The sequence below is a fragment of the Hibiscus syriacus genome, unplaced genomic scaffold (assembly GCF_006381635.1).
Source record: "Hibiscus syriacus cultivar Baekdansim isolate YM2019G1 unplaced genomic scaffold, ASM638163v2 tig00110160_pilon, whole genome shotgun sequence".
Classification (NCBI taxonomy): Eukaryota; Viridiplantae; Streptophyta; class Magnoliopsida; order Malvales; family Malvaceae; genus Hibiscus; species Hibiscus syriacus.
This window is the reverse complement of record NW_024062608.1, coordinates 6,031,276-6,052,163: the sequence shown is the minus strand read 5'-3', so window position 1 is coordinate 6,052,163 and position 20,888 is coordinate 6,031,276. Positions and strand designations below refer to the sequence as shown.

Below are 20,888 nucleotides of genomic sequence, written 5' to 3'. Positions count from 1 at the left end.
CGATTAATCCGATTATCGAACAACTCCAGATGAATAGCTTTTGGAACCAATACTTACCAACTTGTCAATTCATTAACCTTTCAGGGTATTTACTCTTTAATACCAAATTTCTTATCCACAAATCATCTGAGTCATCACTGAATAGATCTTAAGGAGACAAGCAAATATTCTAATGGTCTTTATTTTATTTCCATGTTTCAACTATACCATGAAATGCTGACGTACTTGATTTGTGGTTCAAATCCATAGGGATAATACATCATATAAGTTCATCCGAGTTTTCAAACTTTTCCAATCTCTTACTTAATCCTCAGTCATTGAGGTTACTTAGCTCATTTAACATTCAAGTCCAATCCAGTTACTTCGGATTTTCCAGACGAATTTAACGTTCCTGAATTTCAGATACATGTTGTACTTCCATTCCATTCAATTTGGTCTTCGTGGTTGATTTGTCGAACAAACGTCCAATTCCTAGTACTGAATACGATCTAGATCTGAGTTGAACTGAATACTTCCAAAATTTGTCATCGAGCCAAACTTGAGAAGACGAACACATGTTCCAGTAATATCTATGCCAATCAGGTATTGACATAGCTTTAGGGTGATCTACTCACTTAATTATTTTCCACCTTTAAAGGTAGTCCAATACCCATGCTTACTTGGATTCCTTAATTAATCCAAGATTACTTAATTTAGGCCATAAGGGTATTTTGGTAATTTTGATGTTCAGTTTTATTCCATTCATTTCAGAGCTCGAGGATATTCAATCACCTGAGCTTGGTGATATTCTTGGGTCATTTCCATTACAGGGGTATGTTGGTCATTTTACAGATCCACGGTATTTCAATCTTTTTCCTCCATCCAGTCTTATTATTTAATTCCAATTTATATTTTTTCCATCTGATCTTATTATTTAATTCAATCTCATCATTTGTTTTAGTCCTTCGAATAATTCTGACAGCAGAATACCCCCGATAAATTATTCTTCAGGTATTTACTCATTTCTCGGATATTTTCGGGTCAAGTGCCTTCTCAGATTTTACAAACAGAATATCATGAATTTTCCTGCACTAAGTCAGGATCTTAACAATCAAATCTGTACTTAATCGAGTTAGTACGAATCCTCTAAGTATTTTCTCATTCAGGGTTAACTCAGACTATTCTATCTCTTAAGGGCATTTCTATAATTCTTAACCAGATAAGTTCGATATTAGCTCTTAACGAAATATAATTAGAGATCTATGATTAATTGCTTTCTTGAACACTCTCTGATCTTGAAATAATTCCCTTAACACACTTCTAGTATCTTGTATAAACCCTCTTGGGGTTAAAAACCGGTTATCCATAATTTCTAAGTATAACTATCATTTCTTATGCACATCAATATATTATCGTATCAATATGTCTTTTTCAGATTTATTAGTCCACTTCTAGGGACAATTCTTATCATTTTCCATATAAGGGTAATTTCGTATTTTTACCATACCGAAGTATTCTCATAATTTCCCATCCAAGTACCTTTAACATTAATCCTTTGATGATATAAAATATAATTTACAAATCCATGTCTGATTTCTTTATCTCACAAAATTGTAATTTAATTCTAACAATCTTTCAATCTCATATATTAGTCATTCGATCCGTATTCAGTTACAGAATTTCTACCACATTCATATCGAGTGAATAAATTATTCAACTCCACAAAAGTGACCAACATTATCTTATTCATGCATTTACCAATATCAACATGTTCCATAAAGCATAAAGAGGTAGTAAAGTATTACCTCGATTTCCGTGCAATACTGATCGACCATAAAAATTCCATTCGAACGCCTTTGATCTTCAATTCAACTTCCAATAATTCCTCAGATACATATCAACATAAATTATATCAGAAACGGAGCTTAATTGCGATAAACGAATCGAATCGGGTGATAAATCAGTGAAAGACGGCTTACCGGGTTCGAATTTGGCGAAACGGACTTCGGATTCGGATTCAGACGTCGAAAGCATAAAATATGACTTTCGGAAATTTGGAATTTTCGGTCAAAATCAAAGTCAACGGGTTTGACCGGTAATTTCGAGGCCTTTGGGTTCGAATTTCGAAAAACGGACAGCGGAATCGGATTTGGAACGTCGAAAAATGTCAGGATAGGTATACTCGGCGAAGTCAAAGGTCGTTTATGCCCGATCAAAGCCGGTCAAAGTTTTGGTCAACAGTGGTCAATTCCGGTCAACGGTCAACGGGTCAACGGTCAACGGGTCGGGTCAACGGGTCGGGTCGGGTCAACGGGTCAGGTCAACGGGTCGGGTAAACGGGTCGGGTCGGGTTGTGACCGGTCAAACCGGTCAAAACAGTTCCAAAACCGGTCAAACCGGTCACTTTCCCTTCCCCACGCGCAGTGGCGGCGCGTGGGGGCGCGTGAACAGTGATAAAATCCCGAAAAATTTCTAAAAATTATTTTGAGCGATTTCGAGATACTTACAAAGCTCGGTTCACAATTTTGAACGGCGGAGAGCTCGATTTCAACTAATCGGGAAGTTTGACCGGTTCACCTCCCAACGCGCGCCGCCGCCGGAGAAAAAAAAGAACACGGTGGACTCGGAAACGGCACAAGGAACACGATGGTGCAGAGGTGTCGTAAACGGATGACCCGATCGTCGTGAATCGATGAAAACCAACTAAACCGAGTTATTACCGACGATACTTCCGACTGAAATTCACGACGAACGGCGATGATTCACGACGAAAGGTTGAGGGGTTTTGTTCCTCGGTTGAACGAACACGATGGTGGTTTCGGCTCGTCGTTTGGAGGTCGGACGACGAGTAGATCGGAGTTGGAAGTTGGGTTGTTAGAGAGGGGAAAACTGGAAAATATGCATCTGCGCACGGGGAGAAGAGATTTATAATTCAACATATATAAACAATGGGTAAACCAAGAGTTTAGCCACTGAATTTCCTACACTTCTTAAAATGGTCTTCTAACTTTGAAATCTTACAATTTAATCCCTTATTTCTTTCAAAATACCAAATTAAATCCACCAATTTATATTTTCTTAAATTTAGCCCCTAAATTGGGGTGTTACAATTCTCCCCTCCTTAAAAAAATTTCGTCCTCGAAATTCATTCATGTCACATAATTGCATAAATGAAACTTCCATCAGTTCTTTCAAATCTATCAATAGCTTTTATAAAAGTACGATTCCTCCACTTATCCTTAACAACTGAGCATCTTTATCATAAATTTCCTTATTTCAATAAAAGAATTTAAAATTTTCTCGAGTAATCAATCTCTTCAGAATTCTCCCTCAGTCCACGTAAATAACCAGAACAACTTTATTCTTGTGAAATCAATTCAGCATTGGATACGTGAATAGGCTCGTAGAGCAGCAACATATCTCAATTTCATTTCCGGAGTCGAGTCAGAAATTCTCAGATGAATAACTCTCACATGGCTCATGAGATACTTTACAGCGTTTTAGACAGATGTTACTGGTATTCTTTTGTACAAGTATAGCCTTAGCAGATAGAAACTTTGGTTTACTCAATACAGATAGGGACTCAGCCCTGGAGTTCCGGCTCAGAGAGGTACGATTGCACTCTAGGGGCATGTACTGATCAGACATTTTGACATTTGACCGGCCGGTCTATCTTGAAAAATTTTGACTCAAACCATAGCTCTGATACCACTAAATGTAACCCCCCAGACCGATGCGGGTAACTCGATCCGATCCGATCTGGGGTGTCACATTAGGGCCACCGGAGCGACCCTCTATAAAAATAGCGGAAAATTTAAAACTTTTTATCAGAACATGTAAACTCATAAAATCATTATCAGTATTCAGAAATAAAATAGATTTCAGACTCGTATTTAAAACAAAATACAATTACATGCCCCCTAATCACATGTACCATACTCTCAACAACGCCGGAAGAACTCCCTACTGAAGTCGATAGATGCACTGGTATAATTCTTTTAACCTGAAAAGGTGAGTAATAGAGTGAGCTTCGAAAAGCTCAGTAATACGAACTACCAGATAATGCTGATGAACGTGCAGATACAGATAAATTATTATCCTTATTATTTCCGAACATTTACAGATTTTTATGCTGAACAGAGATCCTACTGATATTTCAGATAGTAACGGACAATGAGCTTTCAGTTCAGAGAAATATTTCGGATTACTAAGTTCAGGAGATCAGAATAGGTTTTCTAGTGTGTTCCCCAAAACCATGTAACTTTTCATCTTTTAAAACATATAATATATACCCCCCATCCCAACACAACAAATGTGTAGGTTCCCCAGAACCATACACCCAACCCAACACAACATATAAGGCCCTGAGCACAAAGCCGAGGAACCTGCGGAACTTCTTCAACAATACCCCCCATTTAAAACATTTCTCCGTCGGTAACGAAGATATCAAAAATCAAAACATAATTCAGATCAGATATCATAACAGAATCCAGGTTAGGAATCAGAAGATTTCAGATCAGATGTTTAAACAGAATTCAAATCAGAAATCAGATAAAATATTCATATAAGTAGGGAACACACTAGAGTTTCCAGATATTATTAGAGATACAGGATAATCTTATCGGCAGAGAAACGCAAATCTTCAGTTTACCAATAGAATGCCGAAAATTAGAATCACTATTAGAAGAGTTTGTTAACTGACAAAATCATCGTTATTCAGGATATGATTCATCGGATCATCTTATTCGTACACTTTTCTGAAGCTCTACGAAATTTGAAGGTATTCTGAATCTTTACAATCTATGACGATAATCCGATTATCGAACAACTCCAGATGAATAGCTTTTGGAACCAATACTTACCAACTTGTCAATTCATTAACCTTTCAGGGTATTTACTCTTTAATACCAAATATTCTTATCCACAAAAATCATCTGAGTCATCACTGAATAGATCTTAAGGACAAGCAAATATTCTAATGGTCTTTATTTTATTTCCATGTTTCAACTATACCATGAAATGCTGACGTACTTGATTTGTGGTTCATAATCCATAGGGATAATACATCATATAAGTTCATCCGAGTTTTCAAAACTTATTCCAATCTCTTACTTAATCCTCAGTCATTGAGGTTACTTAGCTCATTTAACATTCAAGTCCAATCCAGTTACTTCGGGATTTTCCAGACGAATTTAAACGTTCCTGAATTTCAGATACATGTTGTACTTCCATTCCATTCAATTTGGTCTTCGTGGTTGATTTGTCGAACAAAGTCCAAATCCTAGTACTGAATACGATCTAGATCTGAGTTGAACTGAATACTTCCAAAATTTGTCATCGAGCCAAACTGAGAAGACGAACACATGTTCCAGTAATATCTATGCCAATCTAATAAGATATAATTATCGTATTAATATTCAAATGTAAGGGATGATAAATATCTTTTAGTTTAGAATACTTCATTTTTCTAACACGTATATTGATAATATATGTTTTTTTTACCTTTTTTGTTTTAATTTTATTCTAAGAACGAAGAGCGATGTTTGTTTCATGTGTTGCATTATTGGTACACAGCTGAAGGAAATAATTTGTAAGCTCTTCTATAAGCCAGAGAAAAAATCAATATATAAATATAATGTATTGAAACAATAACATATTCGCCTTATCATCAAAGGTAGAGTTCTTGAAGCCTAAGATGTCTGATGTGGAAGCTAAATATGATAATAGACTGGACAACCATCGACGACTATGCCTTTGGAAGTCGGACACGAAGCGAGATCGCAGTGCTCACCCTCACTTCCTCACCAAGATATACTAATTTCTTGCAATGTCAAAGTGAAATATATGAGCACTCCCATGAAAGCCAATCAGCATCAAGAGTTGCAGACAGAACTAGTTGTATCTCTGCCACCACCCTTTTCGGTATTTAAAAAACATAGTAATTGAAGATGAATCCAATTATAAGATAGCAGTTGAAGTTCAATGATGTAGTTGGTGGCATTACAGCTGTCGCGCCCAAGAGCACCGGAAGATTGATAAGTGGGATCCATTTCTGGTCAGGGAAAGCTGTGTGGAATAGCCATACCACGATAGATCCCAAGGCCCCTCCAAGGAAGAACCAGTTGAGCAGAGTAGTTCCCCAAAGGACCAAGATCGTTTTCGGTCAACCAGACCCCATATAACCAATGCATCGAATACTCTGTCAGAGGGACATGTCCATGGACTGTCGGGAGGAAGTAGGTAATCCTGGCATATGTTCTAACTGTAGTCAGCAGCCAGCATTCCACTGCAAGATTCACTGTCCAGCTATCACAGTTCCTATACCCTTTCAGCAGAACACAAATTGGAGAAGGAATCAGCATATAGAGTAGTCCTTTATTATCATGTTATATTCTTATATCGTTTAAATTGTCATCAGCATTTATTACTGCTATACTCGATTATTTTTCAATCTCTGTCTTTTTATTTACTTGAGCATTCACTTTCTACTTTGGACATACCTGGACTACAACATCGATCTTGGGGGAATCTTTATATAATGGCGGAGCTTGAAATCATTTAGAAAGGAAACTGCCTGTGTCATGCTTATATCCGTAGTTTTAAAGCAAATATTGGCTATTGGTTTCCTGGTAACACGTAACCCATGATGTACTCATTAAGTCCTGGTGACTAGCAACAAAAAGAGGCAAAATCAGCAAACGACTACCAAAATAAATGGTATTCGGGCAAATCATTCGTTAGCTCTAAAGATTTTTTTCCATGTATTTGAAAGCTTTGAAGGGATTATATCAGATTATATCAGTGTACTCATGATGGAATAGTGTCGGACATGGATACCGGACACGTACTAAAAAAAGAAGCCAACGATAAGAGCAGGGTACATATATAAAAAAAGTGCAAGCTTTCTACCTGATTTGTAGTGGCATTTATGATGCTGACAGGAAGATTGAAAGCTAAAGCAAGAGCAGCTGCAAAGAGGAGTCCCCACCAAGGCATTTGGATTGATAATGCGAGAGAGATCACCAATGTCGACAAGCAATAGGTAAAAACCCCAGTTTGGTATGTTCTTATACTTCATTAACCTTGTATGGATCTTCTTTTCCCTTGAAAGAAGCTCTTAGTTGAGCATATATCTCCCTGTTCGAAACATTCAACACAAATTTTGGGTCAAAGATCACAAACTTGAGACCAAAAGACACCCAAAACTAGGTATAAACAATAAATGAGAAGCTCTTGGATTACTCACTTTCCGTTGAAAACAGCCACATGTGAAAGAGTGGCTATAACGGCGGCAAAGCAATACCATAAGTGAGATTAAGAATGCTCAGGTTTACACGTCCCTGCTTCTCATAAGCTGGCATTTCGATTTCAAAATTTGGATTCACGATGCCCGATACATTGTATAGTTCTCCTTTGTTATTTTAGAAATGCGAGGAGAAAATTGGGAAGGTGCGAGCATTGTAAAGATTTAATCCCCAGTAGGAAATTGGAAGCACCACGTACATTTAGGCTGTAAATCAGGTAATCGGTCAGGTTTCAGTCGGATCTTGGCCGGTCGGGTCAAATCGGGTACATGTCAATTCAGGTTGATTTGACACTAGATCCAGATCGAGTTCAGGTCAGGTCAAATCAGTTCAGGTTATTTTCAGGTTGATTTGACAATCCAGATCGGGTTCAGATCGGGTCATTTTCAGTTCGATCGATGTCAGTTCAGGTAAAACAATTCAGGTCTGAAGCAGATAAGACCCAGGTTAATTCAGGTTCGGGTTGACTTCAGTCGGATCTCATTCAGATCGGGTCACATCATGACAGATAAAATTCAGGTCAGATGTTTATCGGATACGAATTGAGTTCAGTCGGTCGTTTTATTTTTTTAGATTAATTATTTTGTCATATTTCGTGATTGTTGAATTGGAAGTTGTAATTGTATATGATTTCAAGTAAAATAAGAGAAAAATAAATATTCATTGATCAATTTTGTAAAGAAATAAAATTAATGACAAAATTGAAGAAATGTAAATTACAAATAAAATCTTAAAATATAAATTAAACAACACATAGGTAAGGGACTAAATCGAAATAAATTTAAAATGTGAAGTTTAAATTAATATAAAAAAGACTAAATTAAACACATTTAAAAATTATGGGTCAGTTAAAAATATAAATAAATAACAACTAACAATGGAATATGCAAATATAAATTTAAGGACTAAATTGAATACATATAAAAGTAAAATACGTAAAATTGAAATAAATTAAAAAACACAAAAAAAAATAAATCGAAATAAATGCAAAATGTGAAAAAATAATGAAAAATATAATAAATTGCATTCATTTAAAAAATTGAAAAAAATAATATATATATAATATAAATTTATATATAAACTATATTTATATTATAAACTATATAATTATTATAAGCTATATATATAATTATGTTTATGTGAACTATATATGTATAAACTATAAAAAGTATATAGTTTATAAATTATAATTTATATTAATTTATATATATATATATATATATATATATTATTCAAAGTGAGTGGTGGGAGAAAACTTTTTAAAAGAAATATTTTTTGTGTGAAATTTTTTGATTTTATTTAGGAATTTAGAGGGAAATTGAGAAATTTTGAGAATATAGAGAAATTGGGAATTAAGAGGGAAATTGGAAAATTTAGAGATAGAAAATTTTGGGAAGTTGCCGCTAATGATAGTGTCAAACAAAATATTTGGGTTAATTAGGCTCATGCTCCTCCAAACAATCATCATTTTGCACTTGTATTTGATTTTTTTTATTTCTTTCATTTTAGTCATGGTTTAATTGTAAATATCTTCTTCAATTTTCAATTCGATGCAATTTAATCATGTATACATTCTAATTACTTTTAATTATATATATATATATATATATATATATATATAATATATATTTATATTATAAATATAATATAAATTATTAATATATATCATATATGTTATATATATATATATATATATATATATATATATATATATATATATATATATATATATAAACACTATGCATAAACTATATAAAGTAATAAAGTATATAATTTATAGAAACGCTAAACGCTAAACCCTAAACTTTATACACTATATATGTATAGATAGTTGATAATTCATATATATAGTTTATAACTTTATATAAACAATAGTTTATATAAATTATATATGTAACATTAACCTATAGTATATAAACAATAGTTAATATATGTAACCTATAGTATATGTATACATGTAAACTATACATGTAACTTATAGTACATGTATGTATAAACTATGTATAGTGTATATAAACTATAGGTATAAAGTAAATTATTTATATAGTTTATAGAAACACTATGCATAAATTATATAAAGTAATAAAATATATAGTTTATAGAAATCTTAAATCCCTAAACCCTAAATAGTATATATAAACCCTAAATCCTAAATCCTAAATATTAAAATATAAACCCTAAACCCTAACCCATAAACTCTAAACCCTAAACATTATGCATAAACAATAGTTAATATATGTAACATATAGTATATGTATACATGTAAACTATATATGTAACTTATAGTACATGTATGTATAAACTATGTATACTATATATAAACTATATATATATAACCTATAGTATATGTATACATACAATCTATTTATATTTTATATAAACTATATATGTAACTTATAGTTTATAAACAATAGTTTATATTAGTGTACTATATAGTTTATACTTTATAACCTATAGTATATAATTTATAAACTATAGTTTATATTAATGTACTATATAATTTATATTAATGTTAATTATCTTAACTATAATTTATATTAATATAGTATATAGTTTATAAACTATACTATATTAATATTAATTATATGAATTATAGTTTATAAACTATACTATATAATTTATAACATATAGTTTATATTAATATTAATTTTATAGACTATATTTTATATTAATATTAATTACAAATTATAAACTATATTATATTAATATAAGTTAATATTAATTAAATTAATATTAATTATAATATATAATTATTTTTATATTAATTATAATATATAATTATTTTAATATTAATTATAAATACTTTATTAATATAAATTATATAAGACGGTAGCGCCAAATAACCAAACCAGAATTGTCATTTCCCTCCTATTTTTATTTTTCTTTTGATCTTAATTGTTTCCCTCTCTCCAAACAACCTATATAAGGCGGTGACGCCAGATAACCAAACCAGAATTATCATTTCCCTCCTATTTTTCTTTTTCTTCTGCTATTAATTGTTTCCCTCTCTCCAAACAACCCATCGCTCCAACGATTCATTTCCTCTCCCAAGAAGGAACCTTCTCTTTTTCATTGTTTTCTCAGTGTTATAGTGAAGAACAAAGAAGATGATAGGCGGATCTAAATTTAATCCACCAAAGCCTAGGAAGAGAGTCGACGCTGCTTCAACCGACGCTCCTACAGCCTCTCTTGTCTGTGCCAAAGATGGAAGTGTTTTTGTCAAATGGTAATCTCATTCACCCTCAACCTAGGCTTTTGTTTCTATTTCCTTTATGGGTTTTTGCATCATTTTGAAAATTTGAGTGACAAAGTTGTCTGTATCATGGCTGATTTGCATGGTTGAACTTTAGAAATGCTTAATCTTTATGGTTGTAAGATCAGCGATGCTAGTTTGGGTGCGATTGCAGATAACTGTCAATTGCTCAATGACCTTGATGTCTCCGGGTGTGCTATCACTGATTCCGGAATTGCATCTCTGGAGTGTTTTCTTTGTTGGGCAAGTGAGCTTTTTTTCACGATGGCAGGGACTGGAGTGTTTGCAGACGTATTGGAGGGAGATGTTTACAAATATTATGCTGATGGAGAATGGAAGAAGTCTTCTTCTGGAAAAAGTGTTGCAATTATCAACCCAATGACCAGGAAAACCCAGTACAAGGTTCAAGGTTGAACCAGCTAAACTTGTAAAACAACTGTATTTTGCTATATATATATATATATATATGCATGCTTCTGTTTTGTTTTACTTAACTGTGGTGGTGAAACAGCTTGTACACAAGAAGAGATGAACAAAGTTATGGAATCAGCAAAAACAGCACAAAAATCATGGGCTAAGACACCACTCTGGAAATGGAATTTTCTTTTTCTAAGTATGAAATTTCCCATCTTCCACTCCTCATTGCCTGTGCTACATACCTTGTTGATTACAAGTCTGATTTTCATAATTAATTAATAAAGTCCAAATATAAAGATAAATAAATTTAAAAAATTAAAATTACATTGTCCCAGCATATGGGCTCAAAGCATTTCTTTAATTTTTTTTAAAAATATATGCAACTTTGATTTTAAAAGTTTACGATAATTTTATATCATTAAATGTTAATTATATTTGATCTTATATTTTTTGTATTTATATTAATACTATATCTTTGAACAATTTTTAGGGAAAGAAAAACTTTATAAAACTTGAATAATTAATTAGTTATAGCTGTGGACACATAATCAATTAATGCAAAGCCAAAATAATCAAATAAGGTAGTAAAAGGGATTTCTTGCACATGGATGCCACATGTATGGTCCAATTAATGAAGGGGCCAATATAATAGGTCTATTTATTAATATAATTATCATAATAAATATTTTATTATAACATTTAAAAAGTAATCATATTAATATTTTAATTAAATCATAAGTTAAAAAACTTATAATTTTATTAAAATCTTATAATTTTATCTATGGTAATATATAAGTCAGGTAAATATCAGATCAGATCATTAACAAGTCGGATTATTTACATGTCAGGTTAAAAACAGGTCAGGTTGAAACAGGTCGGGTAATACCAGTTATTTACCAGGTCAATCTCGGGTTCAGGTTCATATTAGTCAGATGCAGTTCGGGTTCAGGTATCATATTTTCGGTTCAATTCGGGTTCAGGTCGGGTTCGGATCCATAATTTACAGGTTCAAATCGGGTTCAGGTCAACACCAGTTCCGACTCGAGTCGGTTTCGAATCGCCACAATATAGGTCAAAAACAGTTTTAACTCAGGTCGGTTTCAATCAGTTTTACGAATCGGATCAACTTTTTACAGCCTTAGGTACATTGGATAACGCAAAGCCTACAAAGATATTGATAAGTGCGAAGAATGGGGAGACCAGAGGGCTGCCGAGGTAGGATGCGATGACAGACCAGTCGAGTGCAAAGGATCCAATGCCGACCCCGAGCATTCCCGATCCGATTTGATGGGCTGTTACTGACTTGGGAAATGCCCAGCAGACCCAAGAAATGGTTGACAGTGTCTGGAACAAGTAGCCTGGAAATACATACCAGAAGAAACTGCAAGCAAGTGCGATCAAGAAGAATTTCCCTCGAGACATGCGACTGCCGTCATTCTCATACATTTCCCTGTACAATTTATGTATCAAGATTATTTGGTAGATTGTGACTTTTTCATTTCCTTCGAGCATTAAAGAGCAACATATAAGCAATATTCAGAAGTTTTAAAAAACTTCAATAAAAAAATCTATAATTTCTATTGATGCAATGAAAGATCGAAAGTGGTGCCATTCGATGACAAACAGCCAGAAATGGATAGCCTGCATGACAGGATGAACACTAGAACGCTATTAAATTGAACAGCCTGAAAGGTTAAAACTCCAAAACTTAATAGTAGTTCACTCTGATCAAGAGGCATACAACAAGCATAAAACGACACCGTTCGACTGTTCGCTTCACCTGAAAAGAGAAACTTGAACCAGGTTATTTGGCCACCACATTGCCGCAGGTTACACCACGAACTTCCTCATAATCCCCGCCCATCCATACCCCAACTCCTGCCCATAGTGTTACTATTTTTAACAAAAGAGTTTCAATAACCAATTAATTTCGATCTAGTGGGAATTGTAAACTGCGTGGTGATGACTAGAATCCAACTAGCCAAGAAACTGATCTTTCTATGATAAAAAGCCCGAATAATATTCACGATGCTGATAGCATAAGCCGTGCCGCCACCAAACCCCGCCCCAGCATCGGCAAAGATAGAGATCAACACGTGTTCTTTGACGTTAAACGGGCCAGGGTTAAGCGTAAACTCCAGGTTCCCAACGGGGATCTTAAACTTGGTGGTCGGTAGCACTTTAGCCATGAATTTTCCAACGGTGAGTGACGCAACCTATATGGATATCATGGTAACCTGGAGTGGCTCCGACCGGTAACTGAAGAAGGTGTTGAGGAACGAAAGGAGAACACACGAGAGGACTCCGATGAACCACATTCGGAATGTCCAAACAGGGAGCGTAGTGTCATCGTCGCTAGAAACAGTTAGACGAACTTCTTCGATGGGGGAAACATCATCTTGGTCGGCAGCCTGAAAGACATCGCCGTCGTCGACGCTGGCTGATTCTATCTCGAGAGTCGACATCGAGAGTGTGGGTGGCTTTTTTGGGGGGTGTTCGCTAGAGGGATAAGATTAAAAACGGGTGATTTTCTTAACCGTGGGGGATCTCTGAAGGTGATTCTCACGTATAAATTTGTTTCACAGATTCTATGGGATTCTTTTACTTGAACTCCCATCCCTTGAATAATGCATTAACGAGCGATAAACAAGCTATAGAGAAAATCCTTAAGAATTGCATGTGGAAGTTTTCTTGATTCTTGGATTTATACTTCCAACAAACTGGTTTGTATTAATATTCATTCAGCTTTTAGTTTAAAAAAATAATAAGATTTGTAAAACATAATGATATTAAAAGATAAAATTTTTAAACATCAATAATAACATACTTTTTTAAAATACATTAAATGTCTGTTTTTTATTCATTTACTTGCTGAGACTTCAGAAAAAGGTAGCAGACTTCAACATATTACAATATTAAACGTGAAGCTTAAAATGTTGGGCACCCATCAACCGAGATCCCCTTTGCGGTGGGGCAATATGCTAGATCACAATGCTCGGGGAAAATATCAGGACTGGCACCCCACCAGTTCAAACTCTTATTCTCAATCCCCAGTGCAAAGTAAAGCAGCACTGTCATGAACGCTACCCCTGCATCCAAAGCTGCTGATAGGATATAGTTATATCTCTGCCACCATTGCTTTCGATACCTGAATACGAAGAAGTTGAAGATAGTTCCAACAATAATCCAGGAAGAATAGTTCACCGTCGTTGCCGGTGGCATGTAGCCGGTTGCGCCTAAAAGCACTGGTAGATTGATAAGGGGGATCCATGTCTGATTTGGGAATGCCTTGTGCAAGAGCCATACTACAACGGGTCCCAAAAGCCCTCCTAGGAAGAACCAGTTAAGTGATGAATACAACCCTTGCGATCCGAAAATCTTTTTCGGTCCAACCAAACCCCAGATAACAGATGCGTCGAAGAAGACCCTGTCGTTGGGGCATGTCCAAGGACTATTTGCTGGGAGAAGATTTCGATGGCATATGTTCTCGATAGATGTTAGAAGCCACCAGGCCACTCCAAGGTTTACTGTTCCAGCTAGCATAGTTCCGATGAACTGATATGCAAGTACAACAATGAAATGAAATAATGTAAGAGAATTATGGAAGTAAATGCAGAGAAATTAATCTATAGAAGTAAACTAAAATACCTGAACCAGGAACATTGATCTCGGAGGGATTTTCATGTAATGACCAAGCTTGAAATCACTAAGAAAAGACACTGCCTGAGCCATGCTCATGTACCCATAGGTCTTGAAACACACATTGGTTATTGGTTGTCCAGGCAATATTACTCCCATTATATATTCTGTAATGATATTAAGCCCTGGTGTCTGCAGGTAAATAGCATAAACAATCATCAATTGAGTGAAAATGTTTAAGAACATTATCCTTGTTGATGAGAAAAACAGTGATCTTAAATTTACTTGATTTGTCGTGGCAGTTATTATGCTGATAGGCAAAGTGAAAAAGAAAGCAAGTGCAGCAGCAAATATCAGCCCCCACCAAGGCATTTGGACGTCCTTTTTAAGGAAGATGAAGAGTGCAAAACCGACAAGAATGGAGACAGCAAGAAGCAAATAAAACCACCATGAAGGTATGTCCTTATAGGTTCTCATTAACTTTGTGTGAACATCAGCCTTTTCCCTAGAAGAAGCTCGATATCGACTATAGATCTCCCTGTAATCAACGTGGTTTCCCCCCCCCATTAAGGATGGATATCAAAAGTAACAATGAAGTTTCCTTTTGAAATAACAAAACAATTCTTACCTTCCGTAGAACAAGGCCACATGTGTTACCGTGGAAGCAATAGTAGCGAACCCAAATCCATAGGTGATAGCGAAGAAAGTACTCAAATGGACCCTCCCTATCTTATCATACTCTTGCACGTCAAGCTCGAACTTGTCGTTAACGATCTTTGAAATGTTATAAGACTGACCTTGAGCGGTGAACAAGTCCGATGAATATATGGGAAAAGTTTTCGCGTTGAATAGGTTAAGCCCCCAGTAAGAAACTGGCATCACAAAGTATATTATCAAGGCATAGCCTATGAAGACGTTTACAATGGCGAAGAAAGGGGAAACAAGTGGGCTAAACAAGAAAGAGGAAACCGTCGTCCAGTCAAGCGTGAAGGCCCCTATGCCCAGACCGTTCATGCCGGAGCCTATTTGGTGAGCGGTCACTGAATGGGGGAAGGCCAAGCACACCCAAGAGATGCTTTGCAACGTTAGGAAGAAGTAACCTGGGAAAATATACCAGCAGAAGCTACACACTAATGCAATCACAAAGAATTTCACTCGTGATATGCGGCGCTTGCCATCGCTATTTTCTTCTTTTTCGTGCAAAGTCCTGGAATATCATGATCAGCAGTAAAATTCATCACAAGTGTACAACATTGGTGAATGTTTTCGCTAAACAAAAGTATTTTACTGAAGACCACAGCAATTACCTGAAGAGAGAAACTTGAACGAGGGTAGAGGGCCACCACATATGCGCCGGCTCGACAACAAACTTCCTCAGTAGCCCCGCCCATCCATATCCCATAACCTGTGTAGTGATGATAAGAAGCCAACTAGCGAAGAAAGAGATGCTCCTTCCATAAAACGCCTTGATAATGGTAACAATACCAACAGCATAAACAGTGCCGTTCCCGAAAGCACTCCCAGCATTAGCAAATATCGTGATCAAAACGTGCTCCTTCATGTTAAACGGTCCGGGGTTAAGCGAGAACTCCCTCGAACTAAACCCGGGTATACGAAACTTGGTCGTAGGAAGAGCCGAAGCCATAAACTGTCCGATGGGGAGAGTCGCCACCTGGACGGTGATTTGGGTGATGACGAGCGGCTCGGTTCGGTAGCCGAAAAACTGGTTCAGGAAGGAAAGAAGGGTGCAAGAGAAGAGACCCAAGAACCACATGCGGAAAGTCCATACTGGGAGTGAAGGATCATCGGTGTTGGGTACTGTTAAACGAACTTCTTCTATCGGGGACAGCTCGCTTTCATCAACTAAATCCTCCTCTTTGATCGCTTTCTCATCTATTTTCTGTTTTGCTTCAATTTCCATGGCTCCCATTGTGAGCAGTGATCAAAACCAAAGAGAGAAGGGAAACAGATGAAAGAGTGTTAAGCTGCAATATGACTTGCTTCTTGTTTAGCACATCAATGTCACCTTTTATTGTCCACTACGCCTTTAGTTGTCCCCGGCAAATGTTCACTTTCATTGTGTTTATTTTAATTATAATTATATTTTTCAAATCAAAACTCGTTTGTGGAAAAAAACACAAATCGTTTATTAAAAATGACGAAAAGAAAAATACATAATTGTAAGGTCAACTCTTTCGATCGATGATTTCTATGTGGTTGTTGAAGTTGTTTAATTCGATAAGATTGATTGGAAAAATTACAAATTAATGGGTTGAAAATAGGACAGTAACATCAATTTGGAAATAAACGAAACAAAAGGAGAGGTCATGGTTGCCCAAAGTGTCTGACTAATTGTTATTGTTACCTAGTATTTAGTATTAATTATAATTATGGGAGCCATCACTTAATTGTTCATTACGTTGTAAGTTGTAATACAGCCAGCTAGGGTTCATATAATGGGAAAAACGGCTAGATTCTGAAACTCCGTAGATTCCAATTGCTTCGGGCATGGACTAATTAAAAATTAAAAAAAATTAAATTGTTTCAGCCTGCGTTTATCTCAAGGAAAATATAATATATGAGTTTTTTAATGTATTTTTCTGAATAATTGTAACAATTTTTTTTGTTTTGTTTATACTTATAATGGGGTAAATTATAAATTTAATCCACATATCTAAATTTGATAAATTCAGTCTTTGTATTTTTAAAATTTTAGTTATTATCGAATCTTAATTGTTAGATCTATTAAGTTAATTTTTATTGTTTGTCTTATATTATGTATAAGTTATTAATTGATTTTATACTATTCAATTTCATCGTTTTAAGCCATTGTAATTTAATTTAATTATTTATATGTTAAACTTAGGGTTTGTCCTATTTTTCTCTTTTTTTTCTTGGTCGTCGTTGATTTTTCTTTTCTTCATCTTTGTGATTGGTAGCGACATTAGTCTTGGTGCTGATCGTCGACTGCTAATATTTAATTGTTTTTCCTTTACTTTATCATAGTGTATCTTTATTTTTTATTTTAATAATTATGTCTTTATGGCACGTTTTTTTACCCTAATTGCATATTTTTCTCTATCTTTATGGTACGTTTTTTGTCGTTTGATTGTTATTTTCGTTTATTCTTTTTTCAGGGTTATATTTGGCATAACCATGACTTATCAAAACGATGTTTTATTTGTCATCGTGCTGATCTTCCTTGCTTTGGACCCTCTAATTGGATTTAGATACATAATTTGAGTTCGTGGATAGTATTTTCGCATCGCTCAATTGTGATTTGCGATTTTTCGTTGGCATTTCAGTAGCTTCGCCCCCTTTTTGTGGTTCGTTGTCGATACAATCAGATCTATTTGTATCTACCTTTTATCCGAATTTATTTAGTTAGGTTTTTAAACATTTTCCTTATATAGTCCTGTGATCTTAAGTGGCTAGTTTTTCGTGTTTAGGAAAATATCTTTATTATTTGTTTAATTTATTATTATAGTTGTAAACTTTCATTTGTAATTTAGATATTTTATATTTTTAATAAATTTAGCAGTTTCTGTAAAAAACATACTAAAGTTTTAAAATTTTAAAAACTAAAATCGATAAATTAGTGTAATTAATAAATATATAACTTATGCATTATACATAAATTAATGTCAGAATTTAACCTAAAATAATAATGGTTGATTCAAATTTTATTATACAAAAATATAATGTGAATTTAAGATAGACGAAAAAATAATATCATTTGTTACTATATAAAATTATGTGAGTTTTAGTATATACAATTTTCAGATTTTATATAAAAAAAATATGTTAATTATGTTTTGATCAACATGATAGTAAAGATATATTCGAGTTTTATAGTAAAAACCATATAATGTGTGGATTTGGGTAAATGAAAATATGATAAAGTTATTATCATTATTATTATTATTATATGAAACTTTAATAAAAACGAAAAAGTATTTCTTTCTCCTTTAACATATATTCGAGTATTTCATGACAGCTGTGGAGCCCTCCATGGAAGATCTGCATGGGAAAGCTGTAGCCTTGCATTACTCTATAAGCCGGGTATTAATGAGGTAGATTAATACCTTGGACTGAACCAATCTTCAATTCTCAACCATATGATTTCCCGCTACAATCACATAACCTATAATTTTCGCAAACAGAACAACGAATAATAGGGAGAAGGACAGCGGCGGCGTCACTATCATTCTACAGAAAATTATTTTCTTCGTCTACTTTCAGCAAGGTTTAAGAATTCAATATAACCTGAAAAAGGCTTACGTGAAAGAAATCAACAACTTGATTTACAGCCATTTCGAAAAAATCTATTTTTTCTTACACACATCGAACACTGTCAAAGTTAACACCATTCAAAAGATTAAATTAAATTGTTGAAAAGTTCCATAAGAAATCGAACAATTGACCAAAACCTATAAAAATGTACTATGCAAAATACTATATTATAGTTATTACTCGACAAACAAAACAATACTATCAATTTGCTATTCATTTCACAAAGAAGAAGTTGGGGGAAGAACCTTAGATTTCAACGCAACCTTACCATCTTGATTTAACGCCGGAACACCACCCACTAGTGTCATCAACGGCACCACCTGATATGGCGGCGCCGTGTAATACACCTGTCTTCCAGCCCCATCATAAGCCACCTGTACATACCCTGAATCAGGAACCCCGCCCTTCGATTGCGTAACTGGGATTCCCTCAGCGTAAGCACCAACCTTTGAGGCTGGCACCGCATTGTAAACCGGTTGCTCTCGGTAAACATCTTGAACAACATGTGGTACGCCGTAGTAAGGTTGACCGGCTGGTATGATCACCTGTCGTATCTTTGGAGGCTGCTGATAAACACCGGCTGCGGAAGCTGGAATTAGGTAAACCTGTTGGTTTCCCATGGCAGCGGCTGCAGTTGCCGTTAAGCAGCGTTGGTTAAATATGCCGTTTGAATCAAAATTTGCAACGGAGCTGATATCGGTGCCGGTGAAGTGGTGATTTTATCTGACGTTTTAGAATAATCTTGAGTGCTGAAAGCTTTAGCGTTTGATTCATCAACTTTTCTCTGCAAAATGCCTTGTTCTTGAGTTGCAGCAATATGCATCCTCTGTAACTCCTGGATCTGTCTCTGGATCTCCGCTGGAAACATCATCGGGTCCGCAATTACATGTCGGTCCTCCGAATCCGCAGTCCGATCCCACTGTCACAACAACCTCCTGTGGAGCCGCCGCAACCGGAGGAGGTAAAAAATCCGGCACCTTCACCTTATCCAAACCGAAGAGGAAATCAAGATTCGTCACCGGCACCGCAGCAGCTGGAGGCAAAGTGGCATCAAGATTTTGAATCTGACCCGAATTCAAGGCGTCAACAAACCATTGCCGCTCAGACTTCAGTTCACTCCCTTCAAATCCTGGCGCCACTAACGGTGGGTTCAACGGGAATAAAAACAGCCTCAACCGGGCCGGTTTGGCGGAGACACGATGCGTCCGACCATATTCCACCATCATATGCTCCAGATCTTCATCATTTGTAACGGAAATCAAAGCGTCGAGATTTTCACCGGGAAGCCGATACTTGAAATATACCTCACAATCCCCACCGTGGAGAGAAGATAACTTGGCCATTATAGCAGAAAACTTTATGTTGTGATCAACGGCCAGGATCTTCGTATCTCCACCAACGTAAGCGAGCTGGTTATCGTGTGAACGCGGCTGGATTTTGCCCCCATAACTGCACATAACCTTTTTATTAGAATTACTCGTAGCGTTCATCAACGGCGGGTCGTCCCATGACTGGTTTTCGCATTCCATTTCTCGATAGTGAGGCGAAGAATCGTCGGATTCTGGATAAGAAGAGTAGGGAAAGATTTCCATGGGATTAATTTTGTGAGGTTTGAGGGGTTTATTCTTATGGTTCCTTTAAAAGATGAAAAACGGCGGAGAATTGAAGTTTGATTATGACTTAAAGAACAATGTGGACGCAGTGGGCCCAGCTGGAACTGGTTGGATTGGAAATAAATAATTAAGAAACGTGACAACAAATGTTTTTCTCCTATCATAAAGTTTTAATGAGAGGGTAATTATAATTTTTAGTACTTAATTTTAATATTTATTTGTGATTTGATTTGTGATTTTGATTTTTTTAATGTAATCAGATATTTATTTTTTATGAAATTCAATATTTAATATTTTTAAATTAAAGTTTTGGATAATCTAATTTCATTATCTAAGAAAGCAGAAATCTGTTACAAGAATACCAAGTCCTTACAAAAACAACAACAACCT

The 20,888-nt window shown here is 35.3% G+C and overlaps 3 protein-coding genes and 1 pseudogene across 3 annotated transcripts; all 4 read right to left on the bottom strand.

Annotated features, from left to right (window-relative positions):
- Nucleotides 1-5,690: 5,690 nt before the first annotated feature.
- On the bottom strand, nucleotides 5,691-13,418 carry LOC120216316 (annotated as a pseudogene).
- A 425-nt stretch (nucleotides 13,419-13,843) lies between these two features.
- LOC120216457 (oligopeptide transporter 4-like) lies at nucleotides 13,844-16,601 on the bottom strand. Its single transcript, XM_039213880.1, has 5 exons — nucleotides 15,900-16,601; nucleotides 15,221-15,799; nucleotides 14,878-15,130; nucleotides 14,602-14,784; nucleotides 13,844-14,508 (listed from the first exon to the last, which is right to left on the bottom strand). Exons 1-5 carry the CDS (start codon nucleotides 16,520-16,522, stop codon nucleotides 13,882-13,884), a joined length of 2,265 nt encoding a protein of 754 aa, XP_039069811.1. The 5' UTR covers nucleotides 16,523-16,601; the 3' UTR covers nucleotides 13,844-13,881.
- A 2,471-nt stretch (nucleotides 16,602-19,072) lies between these two features.
- LOC120216455 lies at nucleotides 19,073-19,512 on the bottom strand. Its single transcript, XM_039213878.1, has 2 exons — nucleotides 19,337-19,512; nucleotides 19,073-19,306 (listed from the first exon to the last, which is right to left on the bottom strand). Exons 1-2 carry the CDS (start codon nucleotides 19,503-19,505, stop codon nucleotides 19,104-19,106), a joined length of 372 nt encoding a protein of 123 aa, XP_039069809.1. The 5' UTR covers nucleotides 19,506-19,512; the 3' UTR covers nucleotides 19,073-19,103.
- Nucleotides 19,512-20,630, bottom strand: LOC120216456. Its single transcript, XM_039213879.1, has 2 exons — nucleotides 19,839-20,630; nucleotides 19,512-19,804 (listed from the first exon to the last, which is right to left on the bottom strand). The coding sequence occupies exons 1-2, from the start codon at nucleotides 20,475-20,477 to the stop codon at nucleotides 19,526-19,528; spliced, it is 918 nt and encodes a 305-aa protein (XP_039069810.1). The 5' UTR covers nucleotides 20,478-20,630; the 3' UTR covers nucleotides 19,512-19,525.
- Nucleotides 20,631-20,888: the final 258 nt, after the last annotated feature.

Bases quoted from the DNA above. Each gene is read 5' to 3' on its own strand.
- LOC120216457 (XM_039213880.1), bottom strand. From the start codon at position 16,522: ATGGGAGCCATGGAAATTGAAGCAAAACAGAAAATAGATGAGAAAGCG. The intron at 15,800-15,899 runs GTAATTGCTGTG...ATGATATTCCAG, and splicing joins GTTCAAGTTTCTCTCTTCAG to GACTTTGCACGAAAAAGAAG. The intron at 14,509-14,601 runs GTATTTTAGTTT...CTTGCATATCAG, and splicing joins GATCAATGTTCCTGGTTCAG to TTCATCGGAACTATGCTAGC.
- LOC120216455 (XM_039213878.1), bottom strand. From the start codon at position 19,505: ATGGGAAACCAACAGGTTTACCTAATTCCAGCTTCCGCAGCCGGTGTT. The intron at 19,307-19,336 runs CAAAGGTTGGTG...CTGAGGGAATCC, and splicing joins TTACAATGCGGTGCCAGCCT to CAGTTACGCAATCGAAGGGC.
- LOC120216456 (XM_039213879.1), bottom strand. From the start codon at position 20,477: ATGGAAATCTTTCCCTACTCTTCTTATCCAGAATCCGACGATTCTTCG. The intron at 19,805-19,838 runs GTTGCGGCGGCT...TTGTTGTGACAG, and splicing joins CGGATTTTTTACCTCCTCCG to TGGGATCGGACTGCGGATTC.